General features: G+C 31.8%; 2 protein-coding genes across 2 annotated transcripts; one reads left to right on the top strand and one right to left on the bottom strand.

The window, feature by feature from the left end:
• The first annotated feature begins 6,077 nt into the window (after positions 1 to 6,077).
• On the top strand, positions 6,078 to 14,915 carry LOC132748040 (magnesium-dependent phosphatase 1-like). Its single transcript, XM_060737586.1, has 7 exons — positions 6,078 to 6,137; positions 7,482 to 7,556; positions 7,862 to 7,922; positions 9,364 to 9,474; positions 10,118 to 10,225; positions 12,331 to 12,416; positions 13,432 to 14,915. Exons 2-7 carry the CDS (start codon positions 7,508 to 7,510, stop codon positions 13,530 to 13,532), a joined length of 516 nt encoding a protein of 171 aa, XP_060593569.1. The 5' UTR covers positions 6,078 to 6,137; positions 7,482 to 7,507; the 3' UTR covers positions 13,533 to 14,915.
• Positions 14,916 to 15,646: 731 nt separating this feature from the next.
• LOC132748039 (uncharacterized) lies at positions 15,647 to 21,362 on the bottom strand. Its single transcript, XM_060737585.1, has 4 exons — positions 21,093 to 21,362; positions 18,748 to 18,908; positions 16,680 to 16,772; positions 15,647 to 16,251 (listed from the first exon to the last, which is right to left on the bottom strand). Exons 1-4 carry the CDS (start codon positions 21,112 to 21,114, stop codon positions 15,832 to 15,834), a joined length of 696 nt encoding a protein of 231 aa, XP_060593568.1. The 5' UTR covers positions 21,115 to 21,362; the 3' UTR covers positions 15,647 to 15,831.
• Between the last annotated feature and the right edge of the window lie 1,740 nt (positions 21,363 to 23,102).

The following is a 23,102-nucleotide window of genomic DNA, read 5'->3' as shown; positions in this document are numbered from 1 at the left end:
GTTGCACGGTTGGTTAGGTTGAGTAGATTTTGTCCATAATAAATTGATCATGATGTTTAATAAAAATTCATTGTGTTTTTGTTTTCTTTATCATATTTTAGTAGATGTGTACTATATATGTGTTAATGATTTAAATAAATGTATTCTACACTTACTGTGATAAGGTACTTCTGAAATCCTGGTATGTCTTTGTATGTCTTGTATTATATTGAGGGATGGCCACAAAACTGTTATAAGTCCTTCTTTATTTCATATAAGTTACAACAGTTTTGCGGTCAACACTTGATATATTTGTTTATAGTTTTAAATTGATATTTTTTAAATGTATTTTTATTTGATGATTTATTTTATGTTTAAACAAAACATTGGATAATGTCACAATGTGTTTAAAGTTCAAACTGGTGGAATCCACATTTTTGTAGATTAAAGTTATTCATTTGAATGAAACAAATATTTGCTTAAACTTTTTTCCAACCTTCTTTCTCTCTATTGTTGAAAGCTAATATAGCATGAGCCAGTGAAAAGTTTAGGAAATGAACTTTCTTTGTAAATCCCTTTGGGATATTGGTCTTTTATTTGATTTTATTTCAAAGCGGAAATTATATGTAGAGTTCCTCTAATGTTCGTAAAAATTCTTTTCAGTTAAAGTTATATTCACTATGGAATAAAGAAAAGATATTTTGAAGAAACAACAGAAATTTAAAAAGAAGAGTTAATTGAACAAAATTTCTTTGATTTCTGTATCCATGTTTATTTCAATCCTTTATTTAAAACGTTTTTGAAGCTCTTTATTAATATAAAACGTTGTCACTTGGTATTTACTACTAATTTTTTGACATAAATTTTTACCATTTAATTAAAGTCCATTTATTAAGAGTTGTTTAGAATACCAAAGATTTTATATTTTTCTCGTTAAAATTCCTTCTTTTTTTAGAAAATCATGTGTCAAAAATATGGTGGGAAAGCTTATAAAATATTTGTTTTTATTACTGGCATAATCTTTTTAATAGTTATAAGCATTTCTATTGCAAGGTTTCTTGAGTGACATGTGCAAATACTTTCAAGATTTTAATGAAACATTCAAATCATTATGATTCATTTTTGTACCTACTTTATTTTTTCTTTTAGAATGTTTTTTTTTTTATCTTAAGGAACATTGTATTGAAGATTGAATGTTTTAGACAGTTCTTTATTTTATCAAGTGTTATACTTTACTTTGCCTCCACTGTCAATTTATCTTTAGTTATGTTCAAAATTAATACGCTGTTTAATATGTTTTTATGTACATGTAATGTAATAGAGCTGTCATCAGTGTATCATTGATATTGTTCTGATGATTTGATACATATTTGGAAAAATCAATAAATTTGACAAATGATTAAATTGACAAAAATGTATGTTTCTGAAACTATTTTATCATTAATTAATATATTTTTTATAGCAGTGAAGACAAAAGATGGTCAGAAAAAAGAAAACACTTGCAGATGGCATTTATAAACAATACACTTCATAAAAAAACTGGCGCTTCTGTGTTTCAATTTTATGTTAAATTAACTTCATCATGTTGAAAACATTCCATTTGATGTTTGCCATTTTCTTTTCAATTTCTACATGGGAATGATGATTATAAGTGGTTTTTTTCCGAACAGAATAGTTTACTCTTGTTATTATGTGTAAATTTAAATGAGATATTGTTTTTTCTGTTCTTCCAATTCATGACTGGTCATTATTTGCTCATTTTACATAATCAGGGTCTTTTAGGCGCTATATATTGGATCCAGGTCAAGAGGCGCATCATTTTAAAACCGGGTCATATTTTAAAAAGAGGAATAATTGTGTTTATGACATCTCACAGCTAGCATACTAGTTTTATTTCTTATCCTTCCAGTTTGCAAAGAACAGGGTCCATTTTCATTACCATTTCATTGGTTTTATTTAAAGAGAAACTGCATCTGGTTGAATTCTGTTTTTTGAATAATGTTTCATTTTTGTATATTTTTTTATTTTATGTCTTTATATTGTGAGTTTATGCAATGTTCATAGTTATGATGTTGATTTTAGTTTTTTGTTGTGTAATAGAAACACACAACAGAATTTCAGTATTGTTTTATGAAGGGAATAGACGAGTAGTGGCAAATCGCTATTTTCACACAGTTATAAGTAATTTGTGCGTAATGTAATGTAATGTAATGAAATGTAGTGGAAATATTGAGTTTATCACGAAGAGTCCAATGCCTTTATCGTGTTTTATTGTAGATTGACTTTAAAACTAACATTTCTTTTTATTTCTTTTTGATCATAGTGCACAGAATGATAAAGTTAAAGTGCAAACTTGTAATATCTTTTAAGATCTAATTTGGTTCCAAAACCTTACATGTTTGTTTGACATAGTTACTATTTCATTTGTGATAACATCATCACTTTTACATAGGTTTTTGTGTGTAAGTTTGTATCTTCGAAACTACTAAAGGAAATGTGTTATTACTTCACGCACTTATTTGAGAGCATGAAGGCTCACTGTCCAAGGCCCATAACTCTGAACATGGATTTTGAGAGATTTATGGCCTGTTATGAATTTAAAAATTTCTACATTATCCAGAATCTTGTCTCACTTGTTATGTAATACAAAAGGACTGTTAAAATCTTACATCAGTTGGCTTATCTATCCTATTTATTCAGACAAAATAATTCCTTTTCACAATGATCAACAGGACGAAATGGTAGCATGTATGCCTAATTGCTGCACTAATCTCCAGTTGGTTATCCTTCTTTTATTACACGCTTTTCAGTGGTTTATAGAAATATATCAGTGAAATATAAAACTGATATTTCACTGTTAAAGACAGTGAAATTATCATTTTGATATTTTTCACTGTTTTGAATTTTTAGCCTGTTACGTTGTTTCAGTGAAATACCAGCGTGCATAGAACTGGAAACCAACCTGTATTATTATTTGGCGTGATTTTCATTTAGTATTAGGTTAAAATATCTTTTCAAACGTTAATTTGCATATAAGAAAAAGAAAATTTGTTCAGTTTAGTGTAAGATTGAAATATATTTCACCTCGTGAACAGCGAAAGTTCATATTTTACTCATGGCTGTGCCGCTCAAGAAATATAACTTTTGGTGCTCACTCGATGAAATATATTCCGATCTTACACTGAACTAAACAAATATCCTCTATATATTATATAGCAATATCAGGTGGGCAACTTAAGTGAAAAAAAATAAGCTTTCTTGTTTCTTGTATTTATATCAGAAAAAATATTTAGCTTTTATTTATTATATATTCTATCTATATTATTCAATATTGTCTACCTCTACATCAGTATATTTCTCAAATAGTGCAATGCTAGTTTGCAAAACATTTCTTACTAAATGATATGTTGTCATAGATGTATATTTAGTCACAGGAGACCAGTCTTACAACTTCTAATATGATTGGCTGCTTAGATATTATGCAAATTTGAATTTGACCAATGGAGAGGCTTCATTTCTAGACTTTTATTATTGATTCATCTACATTTGATTCAGGCTTTGTGAGAATCTAAGTAAATGTTAGGTGCTTCTGTATAATTACTATTTTTTAGGATATTATATACTCTATGACATTTTAATATGTTTATTTAAATCAGTATTCAAAACATTGTTGTTAATTTAGTACATTTAGGTTGCATTATATATGTTGCAAACAGTCTTTTTATCATATATACATGTATATGAATGTAAATCCATTTTTTTTATTTAATTCATATTAAATTATTTACTGGAAACATTACAAATCATGTATGAATGTAATGCATATTTAGGTAGTATTTTATTCCTGTCATGATAATGAGGTGTATTTATTAAGTGTATAGGAATCCATTACATAATCATTATTTATAGCATTTGCATGAAAGACTTTCATTTATGTGCTGTCAAACAAAATAAAATAAAACTTACATTAAATTTTTCCAGACTTACTTTATCTATACCTAATGCAATCTGCCTGTATGGCCAAATGTTTATGGTCGCTTATTTCCAAAGCACTTGCCCCTTATTGAAGACAGTTGGTCTGAATCTAAGACACTGTTGGTTCGAATCTGACTAAGACAATGAGCTTGATTTTGTAAAGAACCTGTCAAGTAGAATGATGAGGGTTGATCTTCTTAGCCAGATGCCCATCACTGTGGTAAGTTTTAAATGACATTTAACCTCATGCGTCCGGTGTGAGTTGTCTTGGTAACGGAGGAAACACAATTTTGTTTCATTTCTTGTGTGTCCAATGACACATTTATGGAAGTTCTTTTCAAACTGTTGGATTGTTAATAAATAATTTTTTTTTAATTTGAAAGCCAGTTAGTTGTATAAGTATCCAATATAAAACATTTGTAGACATAGTGTTTATATTGAGACGAAATGTAGATTGGTCAGTCTTCTGTAAATAGTAATAAAAAAGTAAGGATGGTGGGAAAAGCAGGTTAAATTATCTCTATAGGGCTGGAAAATAATGGGACAAGCATCTACCTGCAATAAACAGTCATATGGTTTCCCATTTGCACAATTACATCCTATTGATCTTTGATTGAATTGTTGAAAGTCATGAAATCAAGTGGAGAAACTACATTTTTTGTAAAGTTTTATCAATAAGGGTATTTCTGATATCACTACAAATTATATCTAAGCATTACATGCTTCCATTGCATACATGTATTATTATAATATAACTGTTATAATTGGCACTACAAAATGGCCAAAAATGCATATTAACAGATACCACTTTGTGACTGTTCTATACAGAGGGAAACTTCTAAATTTACATTGCCGATATTTGTCATTTAAATGTACGGAAAATTTTACTTAATTGGTTACCTCTTCTTCCAGATGAGCCATGAACAGCATACTGTGCATATCTATTAAATCATTTTAATTCCACTATATAGGTATATAGTAATTCAATCATCACTTCATCAGTTAACATGACTACCAGCAAGTCGGATTATATCCCTAGTTCTACCTGTACCAATGCCCAACTATTTACATACTAACTGAAACATTGTCCATGACCTTGGCTAGTCACAAAACTGGGGCCTCCATTTTCACCCAGTTATTTCCCTTTTAGCACTTTGAATATAGGTATGGTTAAGCTATTGGGGCATTTTAGTTGGGTTTATTTTGAGTTTTACTCTAACTTATAATTCTGATAGTACATGTATATGATATTGGCAAGTTACATAACTGTCACCTTTTTTTTCCCTAGTTATTTCTATTTTAGCAAAAGTAAGCTGGTATTGGCAAGTTGGATACATGTACTTGTATATCTAAATATTCTCTCATAGGAACTTCATTATCAACAGCTTTTATCTATTGACAAATATCTTTCATGTTTTGGTAGGTACATTTATTTGGGAATATTCTTTCTTTTACTGAACTTAATTAAGGGCCACTGACTCACTGGGTTCAAGGTTTCCAGTAATTATTATAGATTTTAACACCTTTTCTTAAACAGCCTTTATTTATCCTTGACATCGTACGTGAACAGTATCAATAACTAGAAAGATATTACTTCTATTAAGAAGTTATTATACTTTTAGACCATTGTGCCCCACAGACACTATCCAAAAAGCTAAAAAAAGGGACCAGAAACTTAAGAAAAGAATTAGAAAACAATTAATGGTAATGTGTAGTAGTTAAATTTTAAAGATGGTGTAATACATAATGCAGAAACTGAAAGGCTTGGGGCGGGATGGAGGGGTCATGACTTTTGAAACTTTGATTAATTCAAAAGTAAAACATTTCATGGTAGAACAAAAACGCACAAGAGGAAAGTATGAAAGATATCAACTTTAATATCTAAAAAAAAAAAAAATTGACGAAACTGATAAATCTTGACACAATTTGAATCTTAGAAAGTGATCAAACAATTCTGTTGTCCGTTATATATTTATCTATCAGCCTAATTTCATTTCCATGATGAGAGACCACCTTCGTTTACTGGCCATTTCACGATCACAGTGGAGTGCGTGTCAAACTCGATTAAATTTAGAACTTTAAATGGAACTTTAAAAATTATTTTAATCAATCACGCCAAATTTGGCATCTTCAATCTTCAACATTTGTGAAGTATTTTGAAGGAGTTCTGTATCCATTTCACGGTAAATGTTTTGCAAGTTCACATTTCATTTTTTATATCAATTGTCATCTATTATTTTAGGCTTCTGTATTATAGTACCAATGAAAGTATGTACATTTATGAAAAAGAAAACAATTCGGACATCATTTATTCGGATACTGTTAAAATATGCACAGACACTTGGGGTTAGTGTGGGTCTCTAAACGGCTTAGAATACAAAAAAGGTATATTTATCAATCCCAGCACATATACTTATCATATATATCAATAAAACTTAATATGAAAGTAGGCAAATCCTATGAACGGGGGAGTTGTGAATAAAAACTTTTTTTTTTTTTTTTACATTTTTCGTTTTAAAATGTCAATTGGTATTTTATGCACCACTTCCATTTTCCATAAGAACACCTTGGCGATAATTGTTAAGCCAAAAAGTTGTGATTGGTCTGTAATCGGAATACTCTGCCGTTTTATCTTTGAGCTACATTAAAATTGGTGGCGCACAACATGAAATGATACTGATTTCACTGATGGGTATGGAATTTGGGTATGACTTAATATCGGATAGGACTCCTATCCGTGGATAGGACATTGAATACAGGATAGGACTGATATTTTTTCAATGTTTTTTTTGGGGTATTTTTTCTTAATATTATGATCTAAAATGTTAAAATAATATTAAAATACATGCAAAAAATGTTACAAAAAAACCAGCAACTTTGAAAAATATCAGTCCTATCCGGTATTTTAAATTTAAAAGTCCTATCCATGGATAGGAGTCCTATCCGGTATTAAGTCATTCCGATAGAATTCTATTTATTTTCATTTTTTAAAATTTGATTACCTTTTAAATACATGTATACACATATAGTCTATACCAGGGCAAGCGAAAGCCCGGGCCCGCTTTGTTGTCTCAGCCTTTAACTTCCCAGTTATTTACACTGTTTTGAAAACATGTCAAATTTCAATGTCAATAATAACTGAATACTGTAATACACAAGACAAAAATGTTAGCTGGAAAAAATCTGCACACCTACACATTACTTTAATCACCTTTTATTTTATTCCATTTTTCACATAATCCTTTTAACCATCAACACTGGCACAGTTTACTATTATATCATCTTCAATATAATCAACAAAATATGCGAAAAAAAAACCATCAAAACTTTCACTGTTTTACATCATATAAGATGGGCAAAGCTGAGAGCCAAATTTGAATTTGTGGAAAGATATAACATGTATCTTATACCGAGGTGATACATTGAAAATGAAAAACATTGATATAATGTCACGTAAAGTAATTATATGTTTTCCTAGAATATTTGATTTTGTTATGTTATCATTTCAACAATCTATTTCTTTTCAGTTTTCTCAACTTCAAATATTAGTAAGATGGCATCAAGTACAGGGCGTAAACCTAAGATGGTTGTATTTGATCTTGGTAAGTCTTTACTAAAGTTTAAACAGCTAGCTTTGATATACCAGTATAACATGGATTTTATTAACCTCTGCTCTAAATCAAAACACAACTTATTTTGAAGAGAAGTTGGGGGTGAAATTCCTTTTAAAATAAAATTATTGATAATTACATTCTTCATCTGCCAGAAAGAGAATACATGATTTCCTTTTTCTCTTATAGTAAATAAATGTCATCAGAAAAATATATAGTACATTATATAGTATTAAAACTAATGAAAACTAATGATACATGTATGTACATGTACTTTGAAAGTTTTGTCTTTTCAGATTACACTCTATGGCCATTTTGGGTTGACACTCATGTGGATCCACCATTTCAGAAGAGAAAGTGAGTGGTTTCGAAATTAAAATAGAAAAAATTGATACTTAACAATAATGGCATTTTATGATTATGTAGTTTCCATTCAATTTGAAATGGCAAGAATGTAACTTTGATATTACTAAGAATGTAACTTTGATATTACTTAGGAAGAAGTACATGACAAAAGCTTAAATGTTTAAATGTCATATAGGTCAACTAGGCACTTAAAACAGAAAAACATACTACTGGCATGCGAGCAGTTCCCGTACAGAAGCAGTACCCGTATTTTTCATTTCAACGCTTGATTTTTACTTACAGTCTTCAAAAATTCATTTCAAATCAAGCAGATACATACACGAGACAAAATATAAGTGTCAGTTTGGCAGTACGTATAAAAAGTCTCATTTTAAATCACTTTCACCTGTGCATTGTCAAAACGTGACCTTGTTTTCTCTGGGGGATTCCGTCCTTGCGCGCATGCGCAAAAATACTTACACGTGAGGCATGATAAAGGGTTTTCCACAAATACCACCTGTTAACAGATAAGTAGGCAATGTGATGAAAACTTGTTTAATTATCAAAATTTTGACCAATATTACTATATAAAATAATTTTATGGCTTTGATGCGTAAAATAGCATGCATACAAGCATGCCATCGCATGTGAATGCGTTGGGGTAACGGTACCGGGTAATAGATATACGCGTTTAATCTACTTTCTATTTCCTGAATTACATCTATTTATCTCTTAGAAAATGGTCTGTTCAACAATTATAAATGAAAAATAGGTCCGATATAATAAAATTGTATAATTATAATGGGTTAGATTTTATGTACGGGAACTACTTCTCTTCATACAAAATAATGGATAATTTTGGTACCCCATATGAGGCCTTATAACTAAGGGTTATTCTATGTTTAGAACATGATGGAATTTCCATGATTTGTTTGACGAGCCGAATATTGATGTGTATCATTCAAATTTTGGTGAGTGAGCGTAATAAAAAATAATGTTTAAGTAACTACGATTTTTGTACGGGAACTGCTCGCATGCCAGTAAAGATGATAAAGATTTATATTCAGAGTTATTTTCCAAATCATTTTTTTGTGAGCAATTTTTAGCCCTATTTGAGTTTAAAGCATTTAAACAATTTTCCTTTTTGGATCATTTTTTGCACAAGCCCTGGTGATGATTACATTGATGAGAAATTGATTTAATTACAATTGCTTTCAGATTTTATTGTAATTGCTTTTGATTGCTTTCTCAGACTTGCCTCTGTAATCATTTGAATTACAATTACTTTAAGAGAGTAATAGATTGATAATTGATTACATTCAATGTGTGACTGTAATTACTGTAGTTAAACTGTATCATGTGAAATAAAGACATCCTTTGATTTTAAATAGTTTCCTGTTAATTCTGATATGCAGTAAATGAGTAAAGAAATGTTTTGATTTTTATAAACAAGGTCAGGTGAAGTAGTTGATCGTCATGGACGACATGTGAAACATTTTCCAGAAGTGCCAAAGATACTACAGAGGTTGAAGTCTGAAGGCTTTATCATAGCTGTTGCTTCAAGGTTTGTGTTACATAATTCTTCCAAGGTTTAATTTCTGTGTAGCTTCAAGGTTTGATGACAGATATAATTCTTTCAATGATTTAAATCTTTATGTTGCTTTGCATGTATCTGATTTAAACTTCAAAAGTTTAGAGACATATGTTGCTTCAATATTTGGTCAAAGTTTTAAATTCTTTGGTGCTTCAAATCTTTTATTCCATACACAGTATTTTGATGAAGATTTAGATTTATATATAATTGCTACACAGTATTTTGTTTATATATAATTGCTACATTGTTGATTTTATATGTATGTGGAGCATTTTATTTCTTCTACTTGTACATGTATGTTGATTCAAGGTATCTTCAATGTTTTTTATTTTGTATATTTCTTCAAAAGTTGATTTTATATGTCCCATCTGTGGTTGATCATTTGATCGAATACTTTATAATACATATATAATGTTCGTAAACATAATTTACCAATCTAACATATAGTTTTTTTTCATTTTTGTAGAATAAACTATTCCTATAGTATAATTGTTTATATTGATAATAGATTGGAAATACTTTGATCTGGTCCACTGAAAGAAAGAAGAAGTGAACATTTTTAATTGATTACTCGATTAAACTTGATTTGATAATTCACTTGTCTATATTTCAGAACTGCCTGTACAAAGGAAGCTAACTCTCTTATAGCTTTGTTTGATTGGGATAAATACTTTACATACAAAGAAATCTACCCAGGCTGTAAAATTACACATTTTAACAAGTAAGTGCATGTATTTAATATATTTCATTTTTAAGTTCACACTACTTTGGGGGATTGGGTATATGAATTTGCCCTTGGCTGTCAATCTGGATTTCACACTATCTGTACATAGACTGAAAAATGGTGGAATATGGGGGCTTCCCTGTCCTATGAACACATTTAATTTTGTGAGCCAGTTATGTAAATATGTAAACTAAGAGTATTAATTTTTTGTAGGTCCAGCCCTTTGAAGTTTTAATAATAGATAAAATTTTCAGAAAGAGAATCAAATCAGAGGGTACATGTACATCTTTATGAATATCATCCAGATCACCAGAAAAATAGCATACCGTACAGCCAAGCTGTCAGGATTAGACGCATCTGCAGCGACCAAATAGCATATGAAGAATGCACAAGGAAACTGGAAACCAACCTAACAGCCAGAGGATATCCGTTACAGTTAATTAAAAAAGCTATCAAAAAGGCCTCTGCACTAAATCGAGACGAGCTACTCCTTCGTCAAAACAAACCTATTATAAGAAAAACAATTCCATTCACGTACACATTCAATCCTAAAAATCCACCAGTTAGCAAATTGATAAACACGCTCAAAAATATTCTATACGAAAACGATACGACTAAATTTATTAAAGATACAGCAATTTTAGCAGTCCAAAGACGGACAACTAATATAAAATCGATTCTTGTTAGATCAGCATTACAGGTACCCTCAAAAATCAGCGGCAGCTACCCGTGCGGCGAAAAATGTTATGCATGCCCATTTATGGCCAAATGTAAGGAATTCAAAAGCTCGCAAACGAATAAAACCTACGAGATCAAAGGCAACTATACATGCAAAAGTACGAGTATTATATATTTGATTACATGTAAGAAATGCAATATCCAATATGTAGGTCAATCTGGTAACTCATTTAGAGACAGGCTCTATGGACATTCAGCTGATATATGCGCTAAAAACAACGTGAAACCGGTTTCCTGCCACTTTTTGACGCACGATGTCAAAACATGAACGTCGTCATAATACAAACAACGACAAAAAACACGAACGTCAGACTTAGAACCGAAGAAGTTTGGATACGTCTTTTGAAAACCAAACAACCAGAAGGTTTAAATATCATTCAATAAATCAAATATGGAAGTATATACAGCTAGAAAAGCTACGACAGATGACATAAATGCGGAAATCAATGAAGAGTCAGCAGTATGGGACAGAATATCACGTAAGAAACAGAAGAGGACAAGTACAGCCAACTTCATGAGACTATGTGACATATGTGGATATATCTCGACAACATCCTCCATGTTTTACAAACACAAGAAGAAACATGATCAAACCGAAAAAGAAAAAATAGAATACGAGTGTAGTTGGTGCCTAAAAACATTTTCCAGTAAATCTAACCTCAAACGGCATGCAAGAAAATCGATGCATATGACGGAAGTGGAGCTACAACAACCAAAGAGAGCAAATAGAACACCAAAACCAACAGTGGAGAAATATGATCCGGAATTGAATTATAAAGTGACCCCTAGATTTAGGATCATTGAAGGAAAGAATCCAAGAACAGAAACAAAACAACCCAAACAAGAAGAGGCTGTGGACTGTAAAATCCAGGTACTAGATCTTATTACACCCATAATTTCACCAAATAAAACTCTCCATGATACAACTCTCTGTAGAGACGAATATGGACAAAATAGAGAAAGCAACGAACTAATCATGGCAACATCTATGGAATTTTTCAGAAGAACGACAAATGCACGTGTAAACTGTCTCATCAATAAACTAACCAAGGACTTGGCACAGTGCCAATTACCAGAACGTTCATGTTACTATATATAGTAACATACGTCATTTACATATCCGATCATTTTGTGTACTATAGCTATATATTTTCAATGTAAAATTGTCCTGAAGAAGGTCTATAGTGAGACCGAAACCGGTTGACCATTATTAAAAGCAGTTAAACCTACCCTGGTGTTGGTCGTTTTGCATCTCCTATATCCCGCTTTTTCTGTATCTTTATGAATGGTTAAGTGCTTAATTCTAGCTCATAAAAATCTCTTCATGTAAGGATTAGGTCTGACGATTATTTTTAAAATTTCAGATTTAAAAGTGCTAGTGGACTTCCATTTGAGGACATGTTGTTTTTTGATGATGAATATAGAAATATACGAGATTTGTCTAAAGTTGGTAAGTACCTTTATATTAAACTTATTGTTATAAGGGGAGAAGCTGTAAAGAGGTTAAGGTATCTGCCTGTAAACCAAGGGTTTTTGTACTTGTATTGGCATTTTTTTTCATGAACAAGGGGTAGGGGATGGAGGTAACCTTTAAACAAATTTAAATGGATGAGAGTGAAGCTATAAATGTGAGGCATTCTGATGTTTCTTTTATGTAATTTATTATATGAATTATCTATTTGATCTACATGTATTTTTACTTGCCCCTCATCACTGTGGGTTAGGTTTTTTTTATTCTTACATGTGAGGAAGCTATCCAGCTAGCTTACAGAATGTTGGTGGTTCTACTCAGGTGGCCGTTCGTGTGTTTAAATATTGATAAAATTCAGGGATGGTTAAGAATAACACTTGTATATGTCAAATTTTGCTGGATCAGGACATTGTTGCATGAAACGTTTGGATATTTAGAGTGTAATGATTGTAGCATGAAGGACTGAAACATAGTTTAGACTTTATCAAAGATTTACCTATATAAACAAAGAAAGTTGGATGCATATGTTATTTCACCATCATGTTTTTCCTGTTCTTATTCCCTCCCTGTACAGTATAAATTATATGTTATGATGCACATGCTTTGTTTTGCATCCTTATATCTAACTTACACTGTAAACAACCAAGCCACAGAATGTACATTGTAAATCAATATTTTTGAAATCTGTTATTTTTAAAATATGTGCACAATACAGTAAATTTATTGATGGTTTTTTGTATCAGATTGGAGTGTAGGGCTTTAGTGTCAAATTGAATTGAAATTAATATTGATTTTGAGTGCAATAGGGTATGATATTGCTCTTAGTATTATTCAAGTGCTTGCTTATGCCTGAAATTAGGCACAGAGGAGCACCTGAGGTTTTTCACAACCAAGCTGGAAAGTCTCTTATAAGTGTGACTAAGAACCAAAAAACAAAAAAAACAAAAAACAAAATGAGAATACTGATAAAAATGTTGATGTTTAATTTTTTCAGGTGTGACATGTTATTATGTGGACGAGGATATAGGAGTAACAGAAAAAGTGATAGCCGAAGGTTTCCAGCAGTTTGCTGACGGCATCAAGGCGGCCAGATGACCACAACTGACTTTAGATGACTTTAATCTATGTTTTCTGTGATAAACTCAGAGTTTTACTAGGTTGATTTCTGTTTTTTTTAAACCTGACTTTTTACTGTGTTCATGAATATTTGGATATTCTTTATATGAAAGACGAAAGGAAATGAAGTTACAAGGTAGTGAAGTTATAGAAATAGTTTTAATTATTGGCCTTAGTTTCTATTGAAGAATATTTATTTTTAATTAATCTTGTAAATTGATTGTTATCATATTGTTATGTAAGTTAAATAGGAAATTAATTTGTTTGACAGTATCAAAGATTTTTATTAACTGGAATAACAAAAGTGAAAAACATATCACTGATATATAATAAAAATCATTTATCAAAATTTAAATTACTAAGGACACATACATCATAAACAGTGCTTCACCTAGAGAACAGAAACAATTTAAAGACAGATTTTTAATTCTGTCATCTTGTCATGAATATGTTTAGTTAGAGTTGTCTCTCTTTGATGTTAATTTAAAATACATGATTGTGTTTACATATCACCAGGTGCTAGTCATGATCTTGTTTAAAATTGTAGATGTTAACATTCAACAAAATGCTTTTCTGTATAAAATGAAAACCTCCATGTTTTAGGCTTTTGACTGTCTCTGATGTTACTTTGGTAATTTTACATTCTCAGATTGTGGTTTTAGGTTTTGTCTCTGATGTTACTTTGGGAATTTTACTCTAAGATTATGGTATTAGGTTTCTGACTCTCAGATATTGTTTTAGGCTTTTGACAAGATAAAGCTATTATGTAGATGTAAGAATTATAGTTTCTGACACATGCACACTAGGGGCGTCTGTGGCCGAGTGGTTAAGGTCGTTGACTTCAAATCACGTCCCTCACCGCTGTGGGTTCGAATACCGACAGGGACTTGTGAGGAAGCTATCCAGCTAGCTTACGGAACGTCAGTGGTTCTACTCAGGTGCCTGTTCGTGCCTGAAGTAATGCACGGAAGGGCACCTGAGGTCTTCCTCCACCAGTAAAGCTGGAACGTCGCAATATGACCTATACTGTGTCAATGTGACGTAAAACCCAAAACAAACAAAACGTGCACATTATAATTTGATTTTAAAATAAAATTATTATTTATTATTAATGTGCATTTAGGATTAAGGGGTTTGTTATTATAACTGCAGTTGTAGTCATATGAGGTAGACTTAATAAATAAATACATGTTTAATTCTCAGGTTTCAATACATTATTATTGTTCTCAAAGCGTCTCCCCCTTTTTCAGAACATGGAGGTTTCATAACTTTTTAAAATTCATTTTAATCACTTAACAATGTTCACATTGTAATCTCTAAAGAATTAGATACATGTATTTCTATATAAATGTACTAAGTGGATACTTTTTGTTGATTATTTTGTTGAAAAATTGGTTTTACCATGATATATTGACCGACCAGAACACTTTGCTTATTTGTTTCAAATAAACACAATACAGCTGAAATTGGAGCAATATACACCAGCCGTTAAATGCTGACATCAATGTTCACGGGGTCTATACCACTAGGATAGAGCTAGTTCTGACTTTCCATCAGTGTCGTCTGCTTAATGCTGAATTTTAACATTTTAATTATCAAACTTCCCTCATAAGTTGATAATAGAGAGTTCCAAAACCATAGTAGAACAAGTTCATTTTTATATCGACTTTTTTTTTTTTGAAGATAAAGGAGAGTCATCCACACAGTCAAGTTGGCGTTCCTGTACCTGTTTCCTCACATGTTGATGTGCCGTCCGTAACATTTTTATTTCTTGGTGTATTGTCTCTATACTTGGCCACAACAACACCACACAGTATATAATCAAGTCTACTTCCTGTTATTGCAAGAAAGGTTCAAGTTAAAATATATCGGTGCCTAAGAAATACACAGTAACTCATGCTTGTAATCGTGCTTTGTGCTTTGTAATCGCAAGGCAGGGCACACATTGAATTGTATAAGCTCTTAAGACAGGGTATAGTGATTTTGTTTATATACTGTGATCTATTGTACTCAACAATGTATGATAACCTCATATTATTAATTTTAATTGTCTCAATCCAGAGTTACATCATGTTCTTTTTTGCAAGATTTTTATTTAACAATGTTGTCATATTATTGAAACAATGTGTAAATGTACCCACTTTAATAACAATACATACATATAAAACAAGTTAGAACAGACAAACATACCTTGGGGATGCAATCATACATATAGATATCATATTTACATATAATGCATATATTTACATATTATTTACATATTCATGAGAATTTTTATTTAAATAGTCTCTTCTGTTTTCTTCTTTCTTGACATTTCAAGATATTCAGCAATTTTACGGAAATCTATATCGTTTTGCATTTTATGGCGCCACAGTTGTTGAACGTACATATCCTGTGACACCTGCACTTCATCGTTTACAGGCCTGACCTGTACCGCACCGGGGATCGGTTTGTTGTGAAATATCAAATGTAATCCAAAACTACTGGCATAATAAACGGATATTAATATGCTTATGATCATAGAAATTAGACAGAGTATTTCTAAGACTAATAAAAATATTGCCATTCCCAGGTTAAATTTTGTATTTGTGGAGTAGGAACACGAGCCGGACTGGCACGTGCCGTAGATACCGGTGATGATTATACCGATTATACTTATAACGGTTGCACACGGTGATATGATTACATGCGCCACTACCTGAAACAAAAAGCAAAATCTCGAGCTAATATTTCATCTTCAATACATCCTTTCTTTAATAATGGAAAAAAAACCTACAAAACCCCCACAAAATACAAAACAAAATAACAAACATAATATCAATGACAATAGGAACGTGTATAAATTTAAATCCTGACGAAAGCCACACAGTTCATTGTGACTCGTTAATAACCGTTACTACGTTTATATACGGTCATAATATTTTATAACGAATTTATAATACTTAAATAATTTTTAGAGAAAAAAAGTGAGATTTCTTCATAAATTGAGAGTAGTGTTTATAGAAGATTATACAATGAAAAAAAAAACAAAACAAACCCGACGCTACAGAGTATTACAAAGGTGTCTTTAATGATTTAGAAACACCTTCACCAAATAACAAAACAAAACACGACATTTGAAATTACCCATGGTTTCACTAGTGTGGGAATAAGGACTTCAAGGCGAGTATTTTTGCCAGTGTAATAAACCGCTCCTCCGCAAAATGACAGTATTAAGGCCTGTAAACAGAATGAAAAATTATAAAGACTTTACATTAAAAAAAACGTTAAGACTACAGGTGCATAGACAAACACGTTACTATCTGTATATATTTGGGTGTTGGGTCTCACTGATTCTGTTACGATTGAATTGCGATTTCCATCTGGAGTTCTTGTGTGCAAAATTTTATCTAATTCTCTTTGCTTCGTTTCCCAGAAAAATCATGTTATGATGCAAAATTGTACAAGAATCATGCAACTAATTCTATTTTCCTTTTTAAGTCCACAACTTCATGTACGGATAAATTTTCAGATATTGGTTGTTTTGTCAAACCCCTCTGGAGGATGCACTTATAAATGCACTGTTTCATGCTCAAACGGGATCAGAGTGTATTAAACCGCACTACTGTTTGTGGATAGCTTCCTCACCGTCTTTGGATGGATTCGGACTTACATTAATGAGACGAAATTGTTTCGAATTCTAGCCACTTTAACTATGATACATGTAGTTTATAGCTTCCACTGAATGAATAATAATGACAGTATTCATAAGCGTTGTACTGTCCTAGGATGATAACTTGAGCCTTTGTTTACATAACAAAGACCAATAACAATGCGAAAAATAGGTTAGGCAGATCAATGCCACAAGCTATAAAAATGCAAATAAAACTACATGTTATCATATGTCTTGTTAGCGCAGTAGGTAGAGCAACCGTGTCAGTAATGTGTTTTACCCGTACAAGCAGAAGTTCGACTACTGGTACGACACATTTGTTTTTACCTCAGAAAGTCAATTTTTCAGAAAACAAGTTTAACCGTTTTTTCCATATACATACATGAATATGAGATCGAATATTTTATTACACTGCGATCAAAAAATACAAAAAGAAAATAGAATAGAAATATAAAAACTAAATATATACTATAAAATATATATTATAAAGAAAAAAAAAAGGAAAACGAAAAATAAATAAATAGTAATGATAAAAAAACAGAGCAAGAAGAAAAAACTGTGGTTATATAATGGCAATACGTAGGGTTCGAACTTATGAGTAGAAAAACACTAAAAGTTACAATAATTCCGATCTACCGGCAGAGCCATAACGGTAATACACCAACGAGTCTGTAAGAATTGTGCTATATAGTATATGTAAGTGTTTACTTTTACGATATCGGATTATAATCCAGATAACCCCGTTTTTGGACTTTTCCATGTACCGTTAAGACCAAATTATCATCCTAGGACAGTAAATTTCTAGTTTTGATAAATAAACAATGATGTATTCTTGTGGGCATTGCTTTGAAATATAACACGATTTGCATGAAAGAGTGTTGACGCGGCGTTATATAGTCTAGACATGGGAAAGCCCGTGGATTATGCAAATTAACTGTAAGCAAAGCTTACAATATTTAAATACGATTAAATATTTCATATCATTAGTTGTATTGAAAACCTTGCAAAATGGAAGTATTTATTGAGAATTGCACATAACGTATCGATTTAGCAACTTTGTGAAAATACATACGTTTTACATGTTGGTAAATCTCTATTTTCAAAGACACCATTGAACACAATTTGCACATTTAACGCGATTTTTAGGAAAAATAGTCCATGCGTAAGCCTACCGTTACGTTTTTTTTATTAGATATGTTTCTTTTAACCTATAATGTATTTCATTTTGAAGTGGTGCACAAACACTTTTCAGGCTTTCATAGGGCTGCAGCTCAATAACCTACTTTCGACTTCAAAATATAAACTTCTTTGGTAATTTACATATAAGCAATATGCCTCTAAACTAAAACTTTAAGGGAATGGCTAGTGACATCCCAAGTCTAAAATACATATATTACTAGTATGCTATATTTTAAACATGATTGTGAAAGTGCGTTTTAGACATTTTCCAACTCAATTATTTACTCTCTGCGGACTTGACCCCGAGAAAAAGAATTCTAGTGTAAGAGTACAAACGTGTATATAATGACAAAACCATCTTACAGCAAATCCTGTCATAAAAGCGCCGGCATAATACGGCGCACCAGAGTGTTTGCCGTGCAGGATAGCTGCAGTGTAAGCAGCGAAAAATACCAGTAAAAATCCTGTGGAGAACTGAATAGCTGCCAGAGTCCGCTGTATCAAAACTGCTCTTCTTCTCTCAACTGTTAAGAAAGACAAAAGAAAATCTGAGTTGACAACCGCAGTATTTTAGCTTATACAATAAGGAGAGCTTTCATATGCTTACCCGGGCGCCGGCGTCACACTTGGTGAAGTTTTCTTTGTACCACACCAATTGTTTCCTATACCCAAACGGAACACCGTACTTTAAGGTATTGCTTTGAAACTTTAAATATTTGTTAGTGCCCATCATCCCCACTTCCAGACAAGAGGACATAACTCTGTCATAAATTTTGACAAAATTTTGCCCCTTTTAGACTTGGAATTTCGGTTTTATTTTTCGTACCACTCCAGTAATTTCCTAAACCCCTTGAGGCATTTCTTTGAAACTTTGTGTTAAACAATGTTATTCATTATATATTTGTGCTTGAAATCTCTTTCATTAACAGTCGCGATGATTAAAATATATTTAAGGAGGTATGACTTATTGGAAAAATGTCTGTCACACAGGATCCACCCCTTCAACGTTCAAGAATTTATACATATTTAAATACGGAGAAAAGCTCATATTATATGATATTTATTTTCACGTTCTTGTCCGAAAATTTTCATATATTGTTTTTTTTTCATTTATTTCTTTTTTATTGATTTGTTGTTTGCTTATTTTGTTGTTGTTGTTGCTGCTGCTGTTTTGCTCTTACGTCATCCTTCTTTGAAACAAATTACGTACTTGCTATGGCATTCAACATTCTATTATGAAATCTATACAGTAATGTCTAATTTCCGATTTAGCCTTATCAAAATTTCATCTTAATTACAGAAACAGTGATAGCAGTAGCAGACTTGGAAATTTAACACGCTGAAACACTATTCGCCTATCAAACAGATTGGGGAGTCAAGTGCATTTTTACACGATATATGCACAGCATAAAAAGAATGTTACCTCAATGAACCAAATGACGTCACAAATTCAATGTAGTTCAACATAGTCTTATCCATTCTCTTTTATATTAGCATGTTAGAATGAAAATAGATATTTGCGTGCATTATAGTATAACAATGCACGGTTAATCGTTCAAATACTCTGTAATTAATCATTCACGCCTATCATTCTTTGTGATTATATTCCTCCGCATTTAAACTCGAACCTAATCCTATAAATGATGTTGCTTTGAGATTTTTTTACTTCTTGGCAAAGCATTTTGACTCGGCAACTAGGGTTTGACCATCATAAACGCTAACAAGCCCGTAACGTCTAATATATTGGACTAAACTTGAACCGTGCATAATTCTACATCATTGCACATAAAATTGATAGCTATTTCTTAAATGAATACGTTGTTCGATTTTTATAGTTCCCTGTAACAATAAATTCACCCAACGTTATTATAAAATTTGCGCATTTCAATGAAGACGTGCCAATTTCTGAAATGTTAGAGACTTGAAATGTGAAAATGATTCTAGTATTAGAGAGCTGACAGTATAGAATCTGGTGAAATTCATACATGTGCAGAAAAGCCGTTCGGTTGGCTTAATAGGTAGAGAGCTGTACTGTAAATCGGGCGACACGAGTTCGATTCCCGAACGACGCAGGTCACTTTCGTTGTGGTTGATCATGAAATCCTTTCTACGGTCACACTGTATACCTTTGCACTGGCATGCACATATGCTGTACAAATAAACAGTTTGACAGTCTGCCCAGGAACGATGCGGTGCCTGAACTGTGCTCTGGTCATTTCAATGTGGCTTATTGCCGTTTTGCGGAGGGTAACACCATCTATCAACACGACCACATTTCCAGGCTTGCCAGGTTCGAATCTAGTTCCAGATGAAAGTCATTTTTTCCGCTAGCGGACAGACGGACATACAAAAGTGAAAACTTTCCACAGAAAACTAAGCGACATGAAGTGAAAATAAATATATATGTAACGTTAGAGCAAAATAACTAAATGATGAGAAGTGACAAAATGTTGATCTATTTTTGGTAAACAAGGATAAAAAAAGCTTGTCAAGTTATCAAACTATAAATATAATTATTATTTAATGATTTGCAGGGCGATTATTTTAAAATCGTAAACTTTATACATGTACTTAGAATTGATATACCGTTTATTAAGGTTTATTGCATACAGTAAATAAGTTACATAATTGAAGAGAAAAATAAAATATATTAATAGTTTCAAGTTATTTTTTTTAAAGAAATGAATCTATAAAAAGAAGAATCTTACCTAATTCATCAATTTTATCCATTTTGTTCCGTTATAGACATTTTAGTAGGAAAAAAAACACCATTCATCTCTCATACTAAGTTCCCACGCAATTTAGCACTGTTGCATGTTTAAAACCCACTTTTTAAATGCATAAAATGTTAAATCTTTTAAGTATATCATTTCTATTTTATTAGGAGATATTTTGCTTTAAAATGGTAATGTAAACAGTGTTTTTCTATAAATATAAGTTTTGGCTACAAAACTCGTTCAATATTTTCTTTAAAGATTATGTTATGGTATAGAAAATTTATCACACATCTATTTGGCATTCAGTTTATATTTGTAAGTTTTCTTTATGTAAAGACAAAATTAGCCGTTCTGTTTAATGAATTAACATAAAAGACGTTTAATGGTATCAAAATATGGTGTGTCGGCAGGTTAACAATTTAATACAGATAAACTCAAACTTTGCATGATTATCTGCCCCCCTTAACTCCCCCGCTAAAATATTTACCCCCCCCCCCCCCCCCCAAAAAAAAAAGAAAGAAGAACAGACAAAGAAACAAATAGTATATTCTCAGGATTATTGCACATATATTTAGAACAATATTATTTATTTACTTTATATATGATAAGATAAGAAAAGACGAGTCATTTAGTAAAATATATAATAATAAATTATGTCTTTAAAGGTATATGATATACAGGATCCTGCACGATCATGGACGTCCTTTTCAAGATATAGTTCTAGTACATGCATTATGTTGACAAATTTCTTAATTGTTTAAATGAGCCGCGTCACGACAAAACCAACATAGTGCGTTTGCGACCAGCATGGATCCAGACCAGCCTGCGCATTCGCGCAGTCTGATCAGGGTCCATGCTGTTCACTTACCAACTCTATTACAAGTAGAGAAACTGATAGCGAACAGCATGGATCCTGATCAGACTGCGCGGATGTGCAGGCTTGTCTGGATCCATGCTGGTCGCAAACGCAATCTGTTGGTTTTGTCGTGACGCGGCTTAATTATATATTGTTATACATTCATTATCATAATTGGCATAATTTCTATTATCAGCTCTTATTAGTGAAAGTTTGCGAGTTACCACTCGCCTCTTCGTCAATGTGGGTTCCAATTCTTCAAGGGTCTTAAGATTCTTTCATGACAAGCTATCCATCTAGCTTTTGGAACGTCGACGGTTCTACTCAGGTGCCCGTTCGTACCTAAATAATGCACGGAGGGGCTCCTGAACTGTTCCTCCATAAGTAAAGATGGAAAGTCGTCATGTGACCATTACTGTGTTAGTACGACGAAAAGCCTCGTGCAGTGGGATACTATATAATTGCACACTATAGGAAACATATTATTTTCCATATGTAGTATTGAAATAAAAAAAATCTTACCAAGGTGAATTAAGGTTCAAGTGAAATATTGAAAACCATGCAATTGAAATAAAATATATGTTTAATACTCATAACTTATTATATCTATTTTAATATGCTATTCTAGAAAGAGAATTGATTGTCATTTGTAGAATGTACATTTTGAGGGTTTTGCGTCCCATCTAAAATAATAATATCTGACATCACGTGACCTTGCAATTTTCTCTTTGAAACTCTTTGCATACGTTATATATGTAGTTGACTGTGTTGTGCCCTGTTGGACATTACATTAATGTTTGTGTATATTTTCAGTCTTGCTGTATTAACGTTAATTTGTCATGAATTAATGGGATTAAAGTTATAGTCTAAATCAGACACTATTAGATAAAAGACGGTACCATGAATTCAATAACAAATGATTTTGATACATTTATGGCTTTCTGATTTATCAATTTATGAACGAATTATTCAACATATTACATCACAGAGATTATTTGATAAACATGATTACAATGACAAAGATATATAAATGTTTGTAAATATAAACATTTTTAATACATTGTAGTCGGTTATAAAAAAATATCAGATCTTTTTTTTCGACTGTCACTTGCAATTGATTAAGGGATATTGTAGAAGCGAACGTA

Source organism: Ruditapes philippinarum, unplaced genomic scaffold, assembly GCF_026571515.1.
Source record: "Ruditapes philippinarum isolate M1 unplaced genomic scaffold, ASM2657151v2 ctg6119_1_1_1_1, whole genome shotgun sequence".
NCBI lineage: Eukaryota > Metazoa > Mollusca > Bivalvia > Venerida > Veneridae > Ruditapes > Ruditapes philippinarum.
Note: the sequence above shows the minus strand (reverse complement) of the source record. Positions and strands in the feature narration are given on the sequence as shown.